This window comes from Amblyomma mixtum, chromosome 1 (assembly GCF_055824585.1).
Source record: "Amblyomma mixtum isolate Tamu chromosome 1, ASM5582458v1, whole genome shotgun sequence".
Taxonomy (NCBI): domain Eukaryota; kingdom Metazoa; phylum Arthropoda; class Arachnida; order Ixodida; family Ixodidae; genus Amblyomma; species Amblyomma mixtum.
In genome coordinates, this window is record NC_143012.1 from 10,331,324 (window position 1) to 10,350,860 (window position 19,537).

Below are 19,537 nucleotides of genomic sequence, written 5' to 3' on the forward strand. Positions count from 1 at the left end.
CCCCTCTGTAATGCCTCCTAGGCCTTGATGGTAAATAAATAAATAAATAAATAAATGATGTTCCTGACCCGCCGCGGTGGCTCAGTGGTTATGGTGCTCGGCTGCTGACGCGAAAGACGCGGGTTCGATCCCGGCCGCGGCGGTTGAATTTCTTTGGAGGAGAAATTCTAGAGGCCCGTGTACTGGGCGATGTCAGTGCACGTTAAAGAACCCCAGGTGGTCGAAATTTCCGGAGCCCTCCACTACGGCGTCTCTCATAGCCTTAGTCGCTTTGGGACGTTAAACCCCATAAACCAAACCAAACCGATGTTCCTGAGGCGTGGCGTTGCTACTGCGCATGTGTGAGTTCAGCTATTTTGAGATGTCATATATTGATTGTTTTTCGAATAAACGGCAGTTGAAGACTGGCGTCTGTCCTGTGTATTTGTGTTCTTGTCCCGTGTGTTCACTAAGCGCTAGCAAATATGATTCCAAACGCTTTCCAACTAGCCCAAGTTTCCGCCTTAATTACCAGTCGTTAGTAATAGCCATATACAAGCAAGAAGCGCTGCAGCCCTTGATTCCCCTGATTGACATTGAATAAAATCACCAGTCTGTGACAACCTATCGCTTATGTGATCTTAATTCAGGAAGATAGTTGGGACAAGCACTGGCATTGTCACGGCTGCGCAGATATGTCCTCACCGCGTGTGCTGACTCAGCTGCTGCGCAGCAAGTTGTCAGCATGAAGTTGCGCTTGTAGTCGTTCCCACCTCTGAACTGCAATGCTCGCGCTCAGTTTTCCAAACCCACATGCATCGGCACGAACTACCCCGATAGTCATAGAATCTGTTTTGCGCGATGACGATTCTTCGCGAAGAAGCTTGTCAAATCTAAAAAAACCAAGGCGGCTCCTCGCAGCCAATGTGCGCCGATCGGTTGTGCGCCGACTGCTGTTAAAAAAAAAACAAGCATCCCCATATAAAACTGAACACAAAATATGGAGGCAATACCATCAGCATTTATTGCACACTTTCAAGCCCAAAGAAATTTAGATAAAATGTCAAAACAGAGTCCGAAGCTAAGAGCATGAAATAATTCTCGTCAATGGCGCATAATGTATAAATTCCGAAAATTAGCGTTACCAAACAACAATCGAAGCCCACTCTGCACAAGAAAACGATTGACCCTCAAGAGCAGAATTTGCGTTAAGTCTAGCCGCTACTTGCGTGTTTTGACTACAAAATCTCGCTTCGTCTGTAATCCAAAGATGTGTTAGTCGCTAAGCAGGGAGAAGTTCCTATCACATCCGTCAGTTTCTTTCTAACGCCTGTTTGGTTGAAGCGACTGTTGTTTAACGTCAGGTATCCCTAATGCTCTTCCTGTATGCCTGAAAATACAATAGGCTAGTTCCAGTACGCGCACTAGCGCCGCCATGCCGTCTGTTGGCGACGCAAGGCTTTTAACTACGGTTTTTTTTTTGTTAAGTCTAATCGAGACTACATTTCCGCCAGCGAAAGAGACACACCCTGTAGCTAACGAACCCCTGAACTAACGTAACAATGAGGGTGGAGGCCCCAGCTAGTGGTCGCGTCTCAGGGGGGGGGGGGGGCTTGGAGTTCCTTAAGCTGTCACCGTCGAGAACGATGTAGGTATCGTCTGCAGTCACCGTATACTAGCCTACCTATACAGTGCGAAAGCCATGCTGGTGGCGTCTGCGGGGCTGACTCTCAGGACCTCCAGGAGGAAACGGTCCACGCGGATCTCGTGAATGAGGACTTGCATGCCGCACACGGGGCAGCTCCAGCTCGGATACAGTGTCCTCTCGTTTTGATCGAGGTAGGCGAACACATCGAAGCACTGCACATGGTGGCAGTGGAGTCCACGGCCGGGGACCCCTATCTTGTTCTTCGTCAGCTCACAGAGTAAAGATGCCTGCATGCGACAAGCAGTAAGCATCAGCGTAGCCCTCTGCAAGCACTCAATGTTGCGTACGGACAGCGCAATTTACTGATGGGATCACGCGAATAATCACTCCGAGCATGCTTATATAATCTTTTTACTGATGCCCCCCCGACTCAAACTGTGAAGTAGTATATGAAGGCAAATTTCTAGGTAGCATAGAAGTGGAAAAAAAATTGCCAATCATCCTTGGAAGACATCTCGAACAATGAACGCGGCGTCTCGGAGAAAAACGAAGCATGTCCCGCTCTATCCTATACACCCGACATCCGCAAGCTGCCGCAATTTTTTTCTGCGGGTCATGCACCGAGGAAAAATTTATTCCGCTGTATATAGGGGTGATGTCGCACCTCAAACCGGTACGCAGGGGCGTTGGCTCTCCGCTGAAATCGAACGAGATCCAGCATGTGTTCCAGAGTGTGCACGTAGGGGGAGCTGTCGCTGGTCCAGCGGCGCAGCTCGTCTTCCGTCACCTTCTTCACTTCGTCGACGTGGACGGTGATGTCACTCGGCATGTATTCGCTCCAAATGGCGAGCTGGTTTTGGTCAGAGCTGGAGAGGAGCTCTGTCAAGTTGACCGTAGTGTACGGCAGGCCATGATAAACCTTGCCGTTGACGCTCACGCTTACCGTTTGACCAAAGAGAGCGGCCCTGTGAGACTTTACGTCGAAGTGCATTAAAATCATCCTCGACTTGGAGCGGTTCGCCGTGGTCATCGAGAATATCCCGCTGCCGGAATCGAAGCCAGGGTACTCTTTCGGGTCGACTTTGCTCAGCCGTACCTCATTTACTGTGAGGTAGAATGGTTGGTCCGGAATCATGCTGATGGCTTCGAGAACGGGACGTCCCAGTGTCTTTCACCTAGCTGAAAGAAAATGTTCTGTCAATGGTACTGAACAGCGTAATTAGAACGCGTAATGTCCGGCAGTGACTTCAGGCTTTAGCAGCGAGGATAGACAGCGCACTTAGGAACCTTAGCTATAACTCCTCCGGGATAAGACGTTCACCAGTATGACCAGTATAAAAGGCCGGCTGCTTTGAAATGAGCCGAGTCATAAGTGAGTTCGTTTATGGTCAGCAGCAAAGAAATAAAATGATTCATTTACCAATAGTACGAGGACTGGTTCTAGCAGTGCTGTAAAGCATGGCCAGGTAATCAGACAGGACACCAAACAGGGCGCGGCCTCATCCCGCGGTTTGACGCTGTATATATTGTGCCTATTGGGGGGTTTAAACTTGCTCCAAGGCGCCATTTTCTTTCGGTCCACAAAAAAGGGTGCTGACAAATAAGAAGTCTGAAAGTGCCTGTGCCATCCTAATGTTTTATAGTGTTCGCCGAAGCATGTAGGCTTCACCACTACAAAAATGCTGCCGAAGGCAGCGCCGCGAACGGTCGCATTTTGTTACTTGACAGCACCTTACCACACGCCGTGCTAACACCCCCAAACCACGAGAAATCAGAGCGGGTGATTATTAAGATACTGTCACAAAAGTTTGTGCGCTTTTTGGAAATATGTGCTATGCTGGAGGCGGGGGTGCCCTAAAAACAAACGTACAATCATTCAATGGGCTCTAGTCGGATACAAGTCAAGAACACAGCGGCGAATGCGCCTCGAAGGTCCAGCAAATGGCGTCGACCGTCTGTCACCACAACGTCATGACAATCGGTTGATGTCACTGGCTGGAAGGCCTCCTTTGAGTTGCACTCGCCGCTGCGTTCTTGAGTTGTATTTGACTACAGTGGCTTATCTTTCGAAAAAGAAATTCCTTCGGCGGGATCAGATGCTTTTGTAGCTCAGAAAAAAAAACACAAGTAATACTTATCTTCCAATCTGCGACTGGCCTGCTGGTTAGATATTTTCGTGACGGAAAAACTTCCTTATATCTCGGTTAATCGGAGGGTGCGGGAGTTAGCGTTCAATACCGATAAGGTTTCTGGTTCGGCGCACTTTGCGAGGGGGGGGGGGGGGGGGGGGTAGTTGAGCTATAGCCTTCTATATTTTCGTCAAGCACAATGGCGCTGCAAGATAAAGGACGCGAGGCTGATGCTAGCAACAGTGAGCATGAAATGACGCCAAGGTTCCCAGAACCGTTCGTCATTGGCCTGGCTCGTAGTTTATGAGCAGAATTTCGTTTCATAGCCGAGGAACATAGATCTGCTTTTGTTTCCTTTGAGGAATAAATAAAATACAAAAGGTATCCCATAAATATTCTACCCTGAAATATCCATTTTTCTCTGCTGCGAGCAATGAAATCAATAATGAAATAAAAAAGAAAGAAAAAGAGAAAAGAAGGAAAGAAAGGAAGAAGGAAAGGAAGAAAAAATTACTGACCCGCTTGAGTACTTGTTATCCATACCCGTACAGAAGAATCATCAACGGCGAACCCATTAATCTAGGAAAGAAGCCGCGTCCAGAAAGCACTTCCGATGAAACGTTTCCGATTAGGTTCATGTAAATGTGTTTAGCAGGCACGAACGTTATGCACCGGAACAAGTGAGCACCACTGCAGTACTTGCCAGCCTCAGCACAACCTTTTGAGAGTAGTTTAAAGAACCGCAGTTCCAAAGCAACTGCAACGCATCCCTGCACGGGGGCTCGAAAAGTATAAAGGTGTAAGGGTCTGTTTGGCGCCGACGCCTACGAAGCTTCTATGCCCTTCCCTTAACAAAGGACGGACAAGTTCAAGAGCGGGTTATGGGGTGTGAAAAAGGTTAAAACGCGCTACGAGAACGCCCACGAAGGGACGAAACTGAACTTGCGAGGCAATAGTAAAAGCTTAAAAAAAAAAACGCTGGCCGTGTGTAGTCGCTACGCACCTGAAGTTGAAGAAGCGTCGAGGCCGCCGACACTGAAGCAAACTTTACCTCTGTAGCTGCGGGAGAACTTTACAGGCTCGTGGAAAACGTTGGTGTCTAAAATCAGCCGTTTTGTAACATCCGACGCAGAGCCACCGCGACGGCGTGAGGCAGAAGAAAACGAAGAACAGGGTAGATGTGATTATCTTTTGAAAGACTAACAACGACAACAACAAAAGTGCGATAAGGAGGAATGGCCGCCCTAATGCATCCTGGGGCATGTTTGATGCCTGCCGGTACAGGTTAAAAAAAAGAGGAGGAGGAGGTTACCAAGAAAGGTAAACTAACCATATCGGGTAACGCTGAGGAAGGCAGCGATTACTGTCGTTCTATGCGGACACCCGAACCCCGCTTCGTAATGGGGGATGGTTAGGATGCTTCGGTTCGTTCAGTTGTGATGGGGTGCCACTCATGCGGAACGGTGGCTTATGTCGTAGCGCGGACCACGGTGGAAGAAACTTCTGGCATGGCTGCCGAATGCTAATATTGCCGCGAATCTTTGTAGTGTTTGTTCATTCTACAAAGCTGCCGGCACACCGCTTTATCGCTCTCTGATGCAAGACACGTCCAGATTTATCTCGATTACTTGCATACTGGCGAAGCCGATTATACGTTGTTACAGAATGTTGCAGCAACTTTGCAGCCGTATCTCGAAAGTTCACTGTCAGCTTTAAATTGAGCACGGCCGATAGCGGTGGGCGCAAATCAGCCCAAATAAACAGTTCCAGTTGGAAGCCATTAGGCGTGTAGGCGTGTAGTTGCTTCACTTGTTGGTTTTATATATTCTTGTATATTCATGAGAAGAAGGAGGTAACCTTTATTGAAGGAGAGGTTTTAATATTTTTTTTCAACAGCGCATGCTACACAAGGACACAAGACGAGGAAACACACACACGAGCGCTGAACTGCAACTTTATTTGAGAAAAGGCGCCAACCCCTACATATATACCCTCAAGGAACCGCCCACTAGGGAAAACCTAAAATCACTGCACGTGTCAAGCCACAAGCAAGAAAAAATATTCAAGAGTTAAGCATACAATACAAGGGTGACCAAGACCGCAAAAAAGAAGAAAGATTACAAGAAGCAGCGAGAAGAAATTATTTCACTTGCCCTTTTTTTGCGTAACAAACAGTGGGCAGAAATCGTTTTTAAAAGTGGTAAAAGCACAAATCGCGGTAACTAAGCATGATGATGACCGAGGCGAAAAAACATCTGAAGTGCATGAGGGCCAACAACTAACACGGCTAAAAAAGTGGTCACAAATGAGATGTAAAAAGTGCTAACACGAAGACTAAAAGAGATAAAACAGAGGTACAAAAAGGAGGGTAAAAGCAAAAGTAAAAACGAAGGAAGAACTACCGGAAAAAACCAGGTCAAAATCACATAAAACCAGACAGGAACGCTATCTCTTTGTTTGACAGAGAAACAGAAGGCGTACTAACGCATTCACTCTTGAGGTTACAAATCTTGGCTGCTTCTATTATTTCGCGAGTCAGCTGGTAGGGGCATTTCTTCAGAATGGTTGTTCTTTTGAACATAGGGGTGCATTGTTCATTAGAACCTAGTTTAAGTTTGCAATTCTTGCAGTGCACTGGCAAGTTCCTGAGTGATGAACCAGATAGATCTGTGAACCAGATAGTGTGTTTCCTCGTCTTGTGTCCTTGTGTAGCATGCGCTGTTGAAAAAATTATTATGAATAACCAACTAGCCCGTGAGCTCACCCTGAGAGGTTTTAGGCGCGGTTTGGGGTGGTATTATTTCCTCCCCGCGGTGAGCTCCTCTTCTAGGCCGGACGCCAGGTGGCCGACCGACAATGTATTTCGGCGACCTCTTCGACCTTCTCCGTGTCTCGGAGTTGAACCTCAGGGTCCGCGCTGAGCAGCTGGGCCTCCCAATACGACTGGGTAGACTGCTGCAGACACTATGACGGCTTGTCTTGCTGAAGGAGTGGAGTGTCTGCCTTTTGGTGCCCGCAGAGAGAACAGACGGACTGAACTGCTCTGTGAATCATTTGGAGTAAATGCATGGATTAAAATTCAATTCAAGGAAGACAGACAAATCTTCCCATAACCCCATAACTCTCTAAGTAACACACAAGTCATTTGGCGGCAGCTCCAAAAGGACACTTTCTTTAGACCGACGATCTGATCACAGTGGCGGAAACGGACTTTAAGTTTGGCGCGTTTTGTCCCCTAAACTGGTGCTGCCACGTTGCGGCGGGAACTTCGATGGGCCAGCGACGCAGACGTAGTCATCAGTATGCGCTAATTCGCCGCGTTCGCCCCTTTATTTCGCCCCGTCGTCGACTACCTGTTTATCTTACACCGTGGTTACGCAAATAGTATGGTCACAATCGGTATGACAAAAAAAAAACAACAACAAAACACTGCTGTTCAATTCTAGAATAAAGACCGAAACTTGCCAAAAAAATTGTAACCTGTTTATTGAAGTTTATTAATATTTTTGTGCATTATTAAAAAATCACACAATCAAAATTTTGTGCATGCGTATGTCTGCTCTTTAATTGGATCGTAGCTAAGTCGCTAAGTCAACAGCAGTTGTGTACTAAGCCAATGGTAGCCAATGGTCGCCGCGTTATTTGTTGTGTCTGTTTGCCGAAGCAACTGACCGCGCACTTGAGGACAGCGTGATCAAAATTCAACCATGTCTGCGCTGTTGCGGAACTTTCGACTAGTGTGGCGACCGGCGGCAAAAAACGCCTCGCCGCGGACGATGTGCTCCATACCTTCCAAGCTCCTAGGCGGCGAGTACGAGCTGGAGAGCGCAAGTGAGGCGAACAACTTGAGACCCCTCTATTTGGATGCCCAGTCGACGACCCCGCTCGACCCACGCGTTGTGGACGCTATGCTGCCGTACCTAATTAACAACTACGGCAACCCGCACTCGCGAACGCACGCGTATGGTTGGGAGAGCGAGTCTGCGGTCGAAAAGGCAAGGAGCCAAGTCGCCGCTCTCATTGGCGCTCAAGCCAAGGAGATCATCTTCACGAGTGGAGCTACCGAATCCAATAACATCAGCATAAAGGGAGTCGCTCGGTTCTACGCGGAGAAGAAAAAGCACATCATCACTACACAGACGGAGCATAAATGCGTCCTGGACTCTTGTCGCGCCATGGAGGCCGAGGGCTTCGACGTCACATACCTGCCAGTGAACCGCAACGGTCTCGTCGACGTCAGGCAGCTGGAAGACGCCATACGGCCCGACACTGCTCTCGTGTCGGTGATGACGGTGAACAACGAGATCGGTGTGGCACAACCGATCGCCGAAATCGGCGCTGTCTGCCGCAAGCACAAAGTCTTCTTCCACACCGACGCCGCGCAAGCCGTGGGCAAGATCCGCGTCGACGTGGACGAGTTGATGGTGGACCTCATGTCCATCAGTGGCCACAAGATTTACGGCCCCAAGGGAGTCGGAGCCCTTTACTTGCGCCGCAGGCCCCGAGTGCGCGTGGAAGCACTGCAAAGCGGCGGCGGTCAGGAGCGTGGCATTCGTAGTGGCACTGTGCCGACTCCGCTCGCCGTGGGCCTGGGGGCCGCGTGCGAGATCTGCGTCCGCGAGATGGAGTACGACCACCGGCACGTAAGCCGGCTGTCCGACCTGCTCGTTTCGCTTATCACGAGCGAGCTCACGCACGTCGTTCGCAACGGCGATCCGCAGCGCACATATCCCGGCTGTGTGAACCTGTCGTTCGCCAGCGTTGAGGGAGAGAGTCTGCTCATGGCCATGAAGGACGTGGCATTGTCATCAGGATCGGCCTGCACGTCGGCGTCCCTGGAGCCGTCGTACGTGCTGCGAGCCATCGGGGCGGACGAAGACTTGGCCCACTCGTCGATTCGCTTTGGCCTGGGCCGTTTTACGTCCGAGGAAGAGGTGGTCTACACGGCGAACAAGTGTGTCAAGGAGGTCAAGAAGCTGCGCGAGATGAGCCCACTATGGGAGATGGTCCAGGAAGGCATCGACCTCAAGTCTATTCATTGGACACAGCACTGAGCCTACTAGCATGCCTCTTTGGCAAGAAGTGCAAGCTTCGGAGCAAGGCAAATTAGCTTCTGCTAGTACACAGTTGGAGAAAGTGGAAGACGCTGAAGCAGGCCACAGCTGTGATTACCAACACCATCACTGTACAGTCTTTGTAGCATTTCTGTTTGCACTTGGGTGCTCGAATGGCAGCAGTTGGAGGATTGGCCAGTACTTTTAGTTGAGTGCGCGTCTGCAATCGCACGCAGGGTGGCTGTGCCAGTCCTTTCCCCAGCCCCTGTAGTGACTTAGCTAAATGTCTGTGACTGGTTCTGCTGTTGCATGAGCCTGTAACATTGCCACGTTACAATAAATTATGCCGTTGCAAGTGTCAGTGTTACAGTGTGTTCAGACCGGAAAGTGGCAGACATGCAGTAGCTAAAGATGTGGAGATTTCCAGTCATCTTAACTGTCATTTCAGAAGCATCAGAGGGACTTGCTGTGTTAACTAAGAAACACACTAGCTTTCTGGCTTCTTATGCAGACATACTCGTGGAGCCGTCCCTCAGAAAAAGACACTCTATCGCTTGAAGTCAGGATTGCAGTTCAAGGGCAGTTCATAAATAATGCAACAGGCATCGCATGGAGAAGCCACTGATCGATCTGCTAACTAAGCTGTGAATTTTGAAAATTGATCTCCTGAAACATATTTTAAATACACAAGACATTACTGTGCCACTTGTTGTAGTGCTGGTATTTGGCATGTAACATGATTGGAGGTTTACAGATGTAGCTGCTGTGTACTGGATCTGGCTGTCACCTTACTGAGTACTATATTTTGTGATTAATATTAATCAAGTGTCAATACCTTGTAACTGGAAAATATTGCAGCCGCCGCGGTGGCTCAGCGGTTATGGTGCTCGGCTGCTGACCCGAAAGACGCGGGTTCGATCCCGGCCGCGGCGGCTGGAATTTCTTTGGAGGAGAAATTCTAGAGGCCCGTGTACTGTGCGATGTCAGTGCACGTTAAAGAACCCCAGGTGGTCGAAATTTCCGGAGCCCTTCACTACGGCGTCTCTCATAGCCTTAGTCGCTTTGGGACGTTAAACACCATAAACTAAACTAACTAAACTAAAATATTGCAGTGATTTACCAAACCATCAGTAACATTGACATAATTCATTATTCACATCTTCAGTGACATCCTTGGTATCTGAAGAAAAGTAACATATGCAAAGTAGCAGAATATGAGACCCCATTCACCACAGCTGTGCAGCTCTGTGCTTGAAACATTGTATTTGCTCGAGTATGATCTGAGAAATTACTTTTGAACTTGTGACATTCACAACATGTACAGTCCTTGTCCATGAAGGGTTAGCCCGATACTTAAGAGCAATCAGTGCTGATTTCACTCGGTTAGTGTGTTTATGTTCTGTAGCAAGTGTAAATGTAATAGAAATCAAAGATGTAAAGAATAGTGTCAGACCTATAATTTTGAGCTTGTTAAAATGCAAATTACATTTCGTCTTTTTTGATAGTTTTTCATGTGACTTTTAGTTCATACTTTACGTCTCTTTATAGAAAGGTTCAGACACATAGTTGTATATATGGCATGAGGAGTTGAGACCGTGGACATGATATGTTGTGATGCTAGTCTGTGTTTGCATTTGAAAATGCTTGAGTGCGAGTGAATAATTGTGAGGCTTTACTTTTTTGTGTGTGTATGCACAAATATCTGAACATTTTTTCCGTCAACATTATATGTAAGTAAGCGGTAGTACATGTTTCGAGTTCTTTGGTCTTACTCTCCTGTAACAACTAAGCACTTTATGTTGGTTTACTGCAATAAAGTGCACTCTGGCAGTGGAAGTGTGTTTTTGAGTTCTTCACTTTTGTGAACTGTAAGACATATAATTAAATCAGTACAAAAAAAATGAAGAAAAGAGTGCATGCAACAAGGACCAATCGTCGTTGCTTGCATTCCTCTCTTCATGCTTCATCTTTTTTTTGACTGGTTTTCCTGTACTAAGTATGTACCAACTGCCCTAGATTTCGACTCTCCTACGCATAATTAGGGGTCGGAGTTTTCAGTTTTTATTTGTAAAAAATTTCGCAGGCTTTTTCAGGTGTTTATTTTGAAACATGGCTTTTGGATTTTTTTTGATAATAATAATTCCTGCGGACGAATTGCGTTCATTTTTTCAGTGGTATAATGTGGTATTCTTGTGCTGTCAAAACTCAGTTTCTCTTAGTGTTTTTGTCAGCCCGAGAATTCTATCTAGCAGTGCAAAAATGGTCATTAATTACTGGTAAGCAATTTATAGCAGTGCTTGCAGAAAGAAATCATATTAGCAATAAAAAAAGTTACAAACATTGAATTATGGACCCGCTGAACAAAAACACACGGAAAGTTTACTTCTAAAGGCAGTTTGACCAGTTATTGCTGCACCAGGTGAGGATGGGACACCTGCGTGGTGTGCATGTTGATGACAGCGATGGAGCAGCTGCTTGGCATCACAGTAGCCAAACATGACACTTTTTTGTGGAAGCTATGCATGGTTTCAAGTGTCCTTACATGCAATGGAGAAACCTGCTTAACAGCCCTGGGCGGGTGACGACAGTGAACAGCACTAAGCTAGAAGACAATCAATGAGATGGAGCCTGCCAGTCTGCAGAGGTGTTCAAGGTCGAAGAGGGATATCTCACACCGCTCAACTACTCTACTTAAACAATGCACCGTCTCGCAATGCCCCTGGCATCCACATTGGGAGTGTGCCTACCAAGGATACTGACCGTTTGTAGTTACAACCGCATTTTGAAAATTTAATTGGGTATACTTTTATCATTTTTTTTTCTTTCTGGTTGAAAAAGCACAATCTCCTAGATTTTGTAAAGTGTCTGTGCATGGCTCAATAACGTTTGTATCCATTTTCTTTCTACTGAATGTAGCAGTGACTGAAACAATACTAAGTAGAACTCTCTAACAGTTTCTAGGTACAAACACGGGCAACAACTGCTCTTATTCAAGAAGGACCTTCGAGCACAAGCGCAGTCACGGAAATTTACGCCTAGACGTAGTGTTTAACGAAGGCTTTCCGCCAGCGCGCATGGACGTCAGACGAGGAAGACCTTGGGTGGAGTGGCGGCCCTCGAAACAAAGGATTGCAAAACTTCGCAGCTCCGCGCGCGCTACTTCCTCCAGTTTTCACAGGTCCTTGCTGGGATAAGCGGCGCGCCACTCGCGCTCTTGGCTTCTTCGGGGGCGGCGAACGAATCGAGTACGCCAGCGTCAGTTTCTCAAAGCCGCCGCCAGTTGGTAAAAGTCTGCGAGAGAGACGGACCAGGTAACACGGCCCGATACAGGTCGAGGGAGGCACAGGTAGTGACACCCAGGAGCTCCCTGCACGACGCGGCGTTTTTCGCGCTAGTGGGTCTCTTCGCCGGAACCGAAAACGAACCCGAGCTCGAGTCCTTGTTGCCGAGATGTCATCGGCATCGACAACGTACTACGACCGGCTGAAAATGGCAGCCGTCGACCAAGGTTTATTTCTGCTACAAGATGTGATCGTGCGTTTCAAGCGCTTCGAAAGCATCCTTGCTTTCGTCGGCCTCTTCTACGCCGGGAAGACGGCTGCGGCCGTCAGCGTGCGTCTCGTCGAAGGCGTCCGAGTGTTTGTGCTGTCGCAGCTTCGTTGGCACGACTTCACACGCTACGGCCAATGGGCAGGTGAGTGATGCGCGCCCGTCGTCCTTCGGGAGTTCGCGAACTTGACCGAGTTCAGGGCTGTCCGCAGCTCTCGATGGGCTGCTTCCTGCGAAACGGCCGAGTTGAGAGAACCGGCTCGCTCATTTCCTTCCCGCATACGCTAGCCCGCTTATCCCGGAGATGCGCTGAAGGCGTTTTGGGCTCGTGCACAGCGGCGATGAACTTGACATTTCGCAGGCAGTGCAACTTGGAAAAGCAGCAGCGTATCGCTCTTGATGTGCTTTAGCTACGATGAACGCGGGTGCATCTAATCTGTCGCTGTTAAGTCCTTTTATAACTCGCTGCCCTAGACGATCAGTGTTCCGCGTAAATGCGTGCTTGTTGTCCACGATGTCTGTGTAACTAGCCTGACTGTCGACTTTTTGTTTTCCCCCTTCACATTGTCATGTAGTGGTCACAGGTGGCACGGATGGCATCGGAAAGCAGTACGCACGTCAGCTGGCGAAAAGAGGATTGAACATAATTCTGATCAGCCGAGACATGGAGAAATTACGAGCCACAGCGCAGGAACTTGGCAAGTGTCCTCGCCCCCGTTGTGAGAGTGACCACCGCACTGAGTTGTTTCTTACTCCGTTTTTTTTCCTCCTTTATTTTTCAGAGTTTGATTTCCGCGTGCGAACGCAAATTATTCAAGCAGACCTCAGCGAAGGGAGGCATATTTACCCGGAGATAGCGAAACAGTTGGAGGGCAAAGAAATTGGCATTTTGAGTAAGTGAACCCATTCAGATATCTTTGTAAAATTTTAATGCCAGTTCTGTGAAGCAAGCATTTAATCCAAAATTGTTTCTGGTGTGCAGTAAACAACGCTGGAGTAATGTACGATTCTCCCAGCTTGTTCCTCAATGTTCCAGAGAAGGTATGTGTCTGTAGAATTTTTTTATGCTCGGAGCAGTTTTTAACAGTGCGCTGAAAAACAGTGCTGAGTTTCGTGATTTTATTGCACATCATAACTGTAGACAGTGGTTGACCTTCAGGCAACACTCTGCCTATTACTGAGACATTTCATTGAGAGCAATATTTGCTGTGATTTTTTTTAAAAGTCGAGCAGCCACAATGCATATGGCATTAAACTGCCAACCATGAGTTCCAGGAATTATTCATCTTGCAGTAGCTGCATCTAGATAGGGGCAAGATGCCAAAACGCTAGTGTGTTGAGATCTTGATGCATGTCAATGAACTCCAGGCTGTCAAAATTAATCTGGAGCCTACAAGTACAGCATCTCTTGTAGCCCACAATGTTCTATTGGTGCATAAAAATATATAATTAGCAATCATTTTGAACACATTGGATATGTGATATGCACACATGTAAAATTGTTATTTCCGCAGTACACTGACTATGGCAGTTGTGAATTTAACATATTTAAAACGAATATTATTTCACTCAGGCTGTGCTATGAATAATCATCTTCAAGACTTTTCATGTGGAGCAGTTTTCTACAGTTATTTGCATATTCAATGACTTGTTTTGCAAATTTCGCATTTCTATTTTACACACACTGTGACAGGTTCATTTTTTTTCCATTTGCAAAGCACATTGATAGAAACCTTAATTCTTGGTTACAGTCAGCTTATTTTTATAAGGATCAAAGTTCAACATTTTAAATATTTTATTTAGGGCTGGCAGTGGTTAAATATCATTCGAAGTATTTAATTGGCTGGGAAAGGAAGCATGCTTTGTAGCTATGCATAAAAGATTGCGAATAGTGCAGCACTTCTGAATGGTATGTGAAAAGTGTTCACAGCCACTTTACTGTGTGTGATATATGCGAGTAAAATTGCAAGCTAATTTGCTTCATCGACCTTTCCTTGTGCAATGAACTCTTCAAGGGGTTCATGTATTTTTGTATATTTATATGGTTCTGTGTGTATATATTTCTAGCATATAATTGCTAGTTACTTTGGTTTATATGTGTATTGAGCTAGAACTTGGTAGCAGGTACTGTGTGAAGTAATAAAAACATTTTGAGCGAGTGAAATCAGCTAGAAATTTTGCTGATTTGTGGCGTTTTTTCAAACTTGCCTGGCGACATGAAAAAGTGTGATGTTGTGGCTGTAATATTGCTAACTATTTGCTATTATTATGTGTTAACGACAAATACTTTGAGGTGGAAGTGATGGTATATGTATTTTAATCATGCTACTTACAGCTTGTTATATTGGTGTTACATGGTTTAATTTTCATTTTTGTACTTGCTACTGCTTAAAACCACATTTGACTGTGGTAACTACTAACGTCGTCTCACGACCGAGGCGAAATTCTAGAGGTCCGTGTTCTGTGCGATGTCAGTGCACGTTAAAGAACCCCAGGTGATCGAAATTTTCGGAGCCCTTCACTACGGCGTCTGTCATAGCCTTAGTTGCTTTGGGGCGTTAAACCCTCTAAACCAAACCAAACTAACGTCGTCTCATGCGATTACCGCATAACTAAGACGCACCTCTGTGCGGATCAAGAGAATCAGCCAAGGTGGAGCGAATTTGTAGCAAGGGGATATTTATTTATTCATTTTGTTTGTTTGTTTGTTTGTTTGTTTGTTACCGCATTAATTTTTTTAAGCTTTTCCTAGTCAGCATATGGCTGTGCTCAGACTGTAGCTTCATTTCCAGTTGTTGAAGCACAATTTACCTCTGGAAGAAAGAGCACTGCATAATTTTAACAAAGAACACAATAGCAGGAGCGGACAAGGTCACATTTAAATGTGTACTTTTTCTACCTTTTTCCTTTTCATCCCATGCTAAATTGCATAGCATTGTTTACTTCAAAAGAAATTGCAGCTAGCCTGAACTAGCCTTGCTTTGCACCAATAACCTTTTACCATCACTCTCTCTGATGTTTTGTTTTTAATGTCTTCTTTTCTAGAAACTAATAGAAAGTGTCAACATCAACATGATGGCTGTCATGATGATGACGTACATTGTACTGCCACAAATGGTCGAGAGGTAAGTGGGGAGAAGTTACACATGAACACAACAGGGACTACTGTGTTCCCTAACTTTCTTGTAAAACATGTTGTTCTCTTGCTGGGTTGTACATTTTCATTGGTATGTTTAGCATCACTTCTACATATTGCGTGGCGTTCTTGCACTCCCTCTTTCAGGAAAAAGGGCCTCATTGTCAACATGTCATCAATTTCTTCGTTTTACCCACTCCCACTCATGGCTGTTTACTCTGCATCGAAGGTATGCATTGTGGTCTCAATATCTGATCAAATGTGTTTGTTCTAGCATCCTGTTCTTTTTCATTTTAGGAAATTGCTGAGAGGAAAGTTTTAGCAGGCAGTGAACTAACAGAATTGGTGTGCGAGTAAGCATTCACTCTGAACATAATTACTGGTTTATTTCTTCACTGAAGTTACGTCTAAAGCAGATTCCGTGAGTGTACATCACAGATTAATTCATGTATACAAGTGGTCAAAAGTTTGTGGAATGCAAGATTAGAGAAAAAAAATATGTCACTGCCATCTTTGGGTGCAGTTTGGAATAGATACATGCTGCCTGATGTTCAGAGTGCGCGTTAAGCACTTCACCGTCAAAACCATCAAAATCAGGTTTCTGAACTTTTGACAGTAGAAGTGCATAGCACGTAGAGAGCTCTGTGCTGGTTACTTTTCACCATGCTTGGGGATGGTTTGCCTTGGCTAATGATGGCACAGTTTGATTACACAAAAACTGAATCGTAAAAAAACATGTATAGGGATGCTAAGTCACCTTAAGAGTGAAATGCAATAAATTAGATTTCAAATTTGTCGCAGCTTCTGGTGCAACTTCTCTGAATATGTGTTGCATCAGTTTCTCTGCAATTTTCAAAAGTCCATTGGCAGATAGAGCTGAAGGAAAGTTTATTCTTAAAGTTGGTCTAGATTGATAACTTTTTAAGGAAAGATACGTAAAAATGAAAAACAGGTGTCCCCATTTCCAATAGTTCAAACTAGTACTGTGCAATGACAGGTGTGACAGGTGGGATTTCTTGATCAACACAACAGAAGACTAAGGATAATGTGCCTGAATATCAAGGCAGCTTTTGCATTGCCACAGCTAGTGCATTTTTATCGCAGAGAGTGATGAAAACGAAAACCAAATACCCAGAATGAAACAAACGAGACCCCTGACATTTTGTCACATGCAATGTCATGAATTTAAATCTGTGGTGGGAAGAGGTGTTCCACTTTAACTGCCTTTTACTGCCACACAAATGTCAGAAGTCACAAAAGGCCCAGCTGTTGGAATTGACTGAGAAAAAAAAAACGTTGTCATGTTTTCCTCGGTGTCACTTTCAAAGTGCATCTGCACTTTTGTCAAGCAACTGTCCCTTATCTTGGTACTGCACTGGCTCCTGGAAGTTCTTCAGGTGTGACATTCCTTATGGTTACAGGTGTTTGTCGACTGGTTCTCCATGGCTCTTGACTATGAGTACAAGGACAAAGGCATCACAGTGCAGAGTCTGATCCCATCGTATATCTCAACAAAGCTTGTACGCTTCAGCAACTTCCTCAGCACGCCCAGCCTGATCGTCCCAGATGCGGAGACATTTGTCAAGAGCTCCTTGCAGACCATCGGTGCCAGCAAGCGAACCACAGGGTTCTGGACGCATGGCTTACAGGTTAGTTGCCTCTTGTTTTCATGCGATGACTGCACCGAATCATCAGTTTTTGATCTCGAGTGTCAAGAGAAAGGGTTTGTACAAGATGTCATGCTTGAATTATTCCACAACTTCGGACCATCCAAGGACAAAATAATTTCTGTGTGCCCCATTAATCACGTGGCAGTGGTTTTTCGCATGAGTAGGGCATACAGAAAATACAGTTTGAAGCCTTTACAAGCTTCATTGTAGTTTTCGCGATCATTGATGGTACACTTCTTGTGGTACTGTATCTTGGGGACAATCTACTCGTTTTCACACACACGGCTGAGCTTTATATGCGGCAGCTTGTTTCTCTGTCATATTTTTTTTTTCTTTTTATGCTTACGAGTAGGGGTGCGTGACTATATGCAAATTTGGAATAGCAAATCGAAAAGCCTTCCATTTGGTTCATTGTACAAATTAGTGCTTGCGTTATTCAAAACGAATTGAATAGGTTCTCAAGCATTCAAGCACTTTTTGAATCATAGGCGCAAGTTTTAATAAAGCCTGCCGTATTTTTCTTCCAGGACCATTTGCAAAAACTGGCCACACTAATGCTTTTTCTGAATGCCTTTTCTCGTACTCTTACCTGCTTGCTCGTACTTGTAGTTGAAAGATATTGATTTTAGTTGACGTTATAGAAAGTGTTCATCTACGTGTAGTGAAAAGAAAATCATTTTTTCATCACTTCTGTCATTCCAGTACTGGACGTATGAGCACATGCCGCAATGGGTGTGGAACTTGACCTCGTGGATGATGTTCAAGACCATTGACAACACGCCCAAGCCAAAGTCGGTGTGAGCAGTTCTGAGCTAGGTTTGCTGGTAGCGCTGCCTGCCTTCATCTGAAACCCGCTTTCATGCCCTACTGGAGCCCGTTGGCAGCTCATGTGTTGGATGGAGAGAGAGAGAAGAGGCCGTCTAACATGGTTTGGAATGCAGCCATCAGCAGTGCTGTTTGATTTGGTTGGTGCTGGGAGAGATGCTCGTACTTTTGGACTGGAACTGTTTTAATAACAAAGCAATTGCACTGCTTTTCTGCGTACCAACACACGCCAGCAGTATTTCAGCGAACTTGCTTTTGGCAAGAGGCAACCAACACCAATGCCAACAACTCAGTGTGAAAAGGTGTCCAGCGTCCTATTTGTATGATCGTGATGGACTACTACTACGCACATTAATAAAGTCACAATTTTTCAGTTCATGAGAAGAGTGAGTGTCTTCGTCAAGTGATTGCTAAAAGTCTCAACATTCCAGTTTTCACACTGGAATTGTGTTCCATATAAGACTACATAGGCAAGCTATAATTCCAGGTTTCCGATTCTGGCATTTGGCGCTGCTTGAGAACATCAAACACAACATGTTGAAGGTGAGCTTCATTTTTAAACATAAATCTCTTGTTTAAATAATGAATGTAACTACAGCTTAAGTGCATGATTGACACCATCGTCAGCACTGGTTATTTGAAAAGAGGTCCCACCTGATGTCAGTAATGAGCAACAGCTTTCTTTGCTCAATTTTTTTTTTGTGTGTGCGCAAATCCTCAGAAATGTTACCCAGAGAGAAAAACTGGTGTTGAGAAAAAGCTAGAACAGTACACACTCACAGGAATAAAGGTGCTTGCTTGAATGACAGAAAATGCGGTTCAGCAAGGAATATTTTTATAGTAAATGCATTTGCATTTATGGTGCGGGAAGATGCTTAATGATGTACTGTGGAATTCAAAGGTCTGTCTACACAGAAGTAACTGGAAAGGTAATGAGTTTAATGACACGCAATTAAGGCTGTTGTGCACCAAGCAAAAATAGATTAGATCAGGCTTTTGTCTGCATTAAGAAGATAAATGATTGAGCTGTTATATAGTGTTTAAAAGAAGTGATAGTCTTGCAATGCCCTCTCGCTAGGGAGCGGGGAGAGAGAAACTTTTCATTATAAAAGGAAGAAATGGGTTTATAGGGGTTTAATGTCCCAAATCGACTCAGTCTGTGAGGGATGCCATAGTGGAGGGCTCGGGATAATTTCGACCACCTGGGGTTCTTTAATGTGCACTGACATCGCACAGTACCATATAGGTTTGTTGTTTTTCGTGAGCATAAAGTTATGCATAATGAGTCTGTCAGTGTGTAGGCAGCCTGGTAAGAAGTTTTTAGTTGCTCGTGTCAGAAATTGCACTAAGGATGCAAAACATCATAAAATTATTTGAAGAGCCCTCAAATATTTGAAAGTGTTTTCCAAAACGAAAACCACCTCATGTATAACTGTGCTCATACCTGTTGGCACTTCCTAAAGCCAATTCAACCAGCAGTGTTCAGTGCTGCTGGATTATGATAAATGTCAAACTAGACGGCTCAGATTCTTTTTTTTCCTTGCACT

The 19,537-nt window shown here is 45.4% G+C and overlaps 3 protein-coding genes across 3 annotated transcripts; 2 read left to right on the plus strand and 1 right to left on the minus strand.

Annotated features, from left to right (window-relative positions):
- Positions 1 to 1,659: 1,659 nt before the first annotated feature.
- On the minus strand, positions 1,660 to 2,456 carry LOC149365427 (E3 SUMO-protein ligase PIAS4-A-like). Its single transcript, XM_089568691.1, has 2 exons — positions 2,292 to 2,456; positions 1,660 to 1,914 (listed from the first exon to the last, which is right to left on the minus strand). The coding sequence occupies exons 1-2, from the start codon at positions 2,454 to 2,456 to the stop codon at positions 1,660 to 1,662; spliced, it is 420 nt and encodes a 139-aa protein (XP_089424817.1).
- Positions 2,457 to 7,355: 4,899 nt separating this feature from the next.
- On the plus strand, positions 7,356 to 10,646 carry Nfs1 (Nfs1 cysteine desulfurase). The gene has a single exon (XM_089542504.1). The coding sequence runs from the start codon at positions 7,464 to 7,466 to the stop codon at positions 8,808 to 8,810; it is 1,347 nt and encodes a 448-aa protein (XP_089398630.1). The 5' UTR covers positions 7,356 to 7,463; the 3' UTR covers positions 8,811 to 10,646.
- A 1,344-nt stretch (positions 10,647 to 11,990) lies between these two features.
- On the plus strand, positions 11,991 to 18,374 carry LOC149365429 (inactive hydroxysteroid dehydrogenase-like protein 1). Its single transcript, XM_089542513.1, has 8 exons — positions 11,991 to 12,504; positions 12,935 to 13,057; positions 13,142 to 13,252; positions 13,342 to 13,400; positions 15,405 to 15,484; positions 15,643 to 15,724; positions 16,917 to 17,144; positions 17,868 to 18,374. Exons 1-8 carry the CDS (start codon positions 12,261 to 12,263, stop codon positions 17,964 to 17,966), a joined length of 1,026 nt encoding a protein of 341 aa, XP_089398639.1. The 5' UTR covers positions 11,991 to 12,260; the 3' UTR covers positions 17,967 to 18,374.
- Positions 18,375 to 19,537: the final 1,163 nt, after the last annotated feature.

Bases quoted from the DNA above. Each gene is read 5' to 3' on its own strand.
- LOC149365429 (XM_089542513.1), top strand. From the start codon at position 12,261: ATGTCATCGGCATCGACAACGTACTACGACCGGCTGAAAATGGCAGCC. The intron at 15,725-16,916 runs GTATGCATTGTG...TTATGGTTACAG, and splicing joins CTGTTTACTCTGCATCGAAG to GTGTTTGTCGACTGGTTCTC. The intron at 17,145-17,867 runs GTTAGTTGCCTC...CTGTCATTCCAG, and splicing joins TCTGGACGCATGGCTTACAG to TACTGGACGTATGAGCACAT.
- Nfs1 (XM_089542504.1), top strand. From the start codon at position 7,464: ATGTCTGCGCTGTTGCGGAACTTTCGACTAGTGTGGCGACCGGCGGCA.
- LOC149365427 (XM_089568691.1), bottom strand. From the start codon at position 2,456: ATGCCGAGTGACATCACCGTCCACGTCGACGAAGTGAAGAAGGTGACG. The intron at 1,915-2,291 runs GTGCGACATCAC...TGTCGCATGCAG, and splicing joins CCCCTGCGTACCGGTTTGAG to GCATCTTTACTCTGTGAGCT.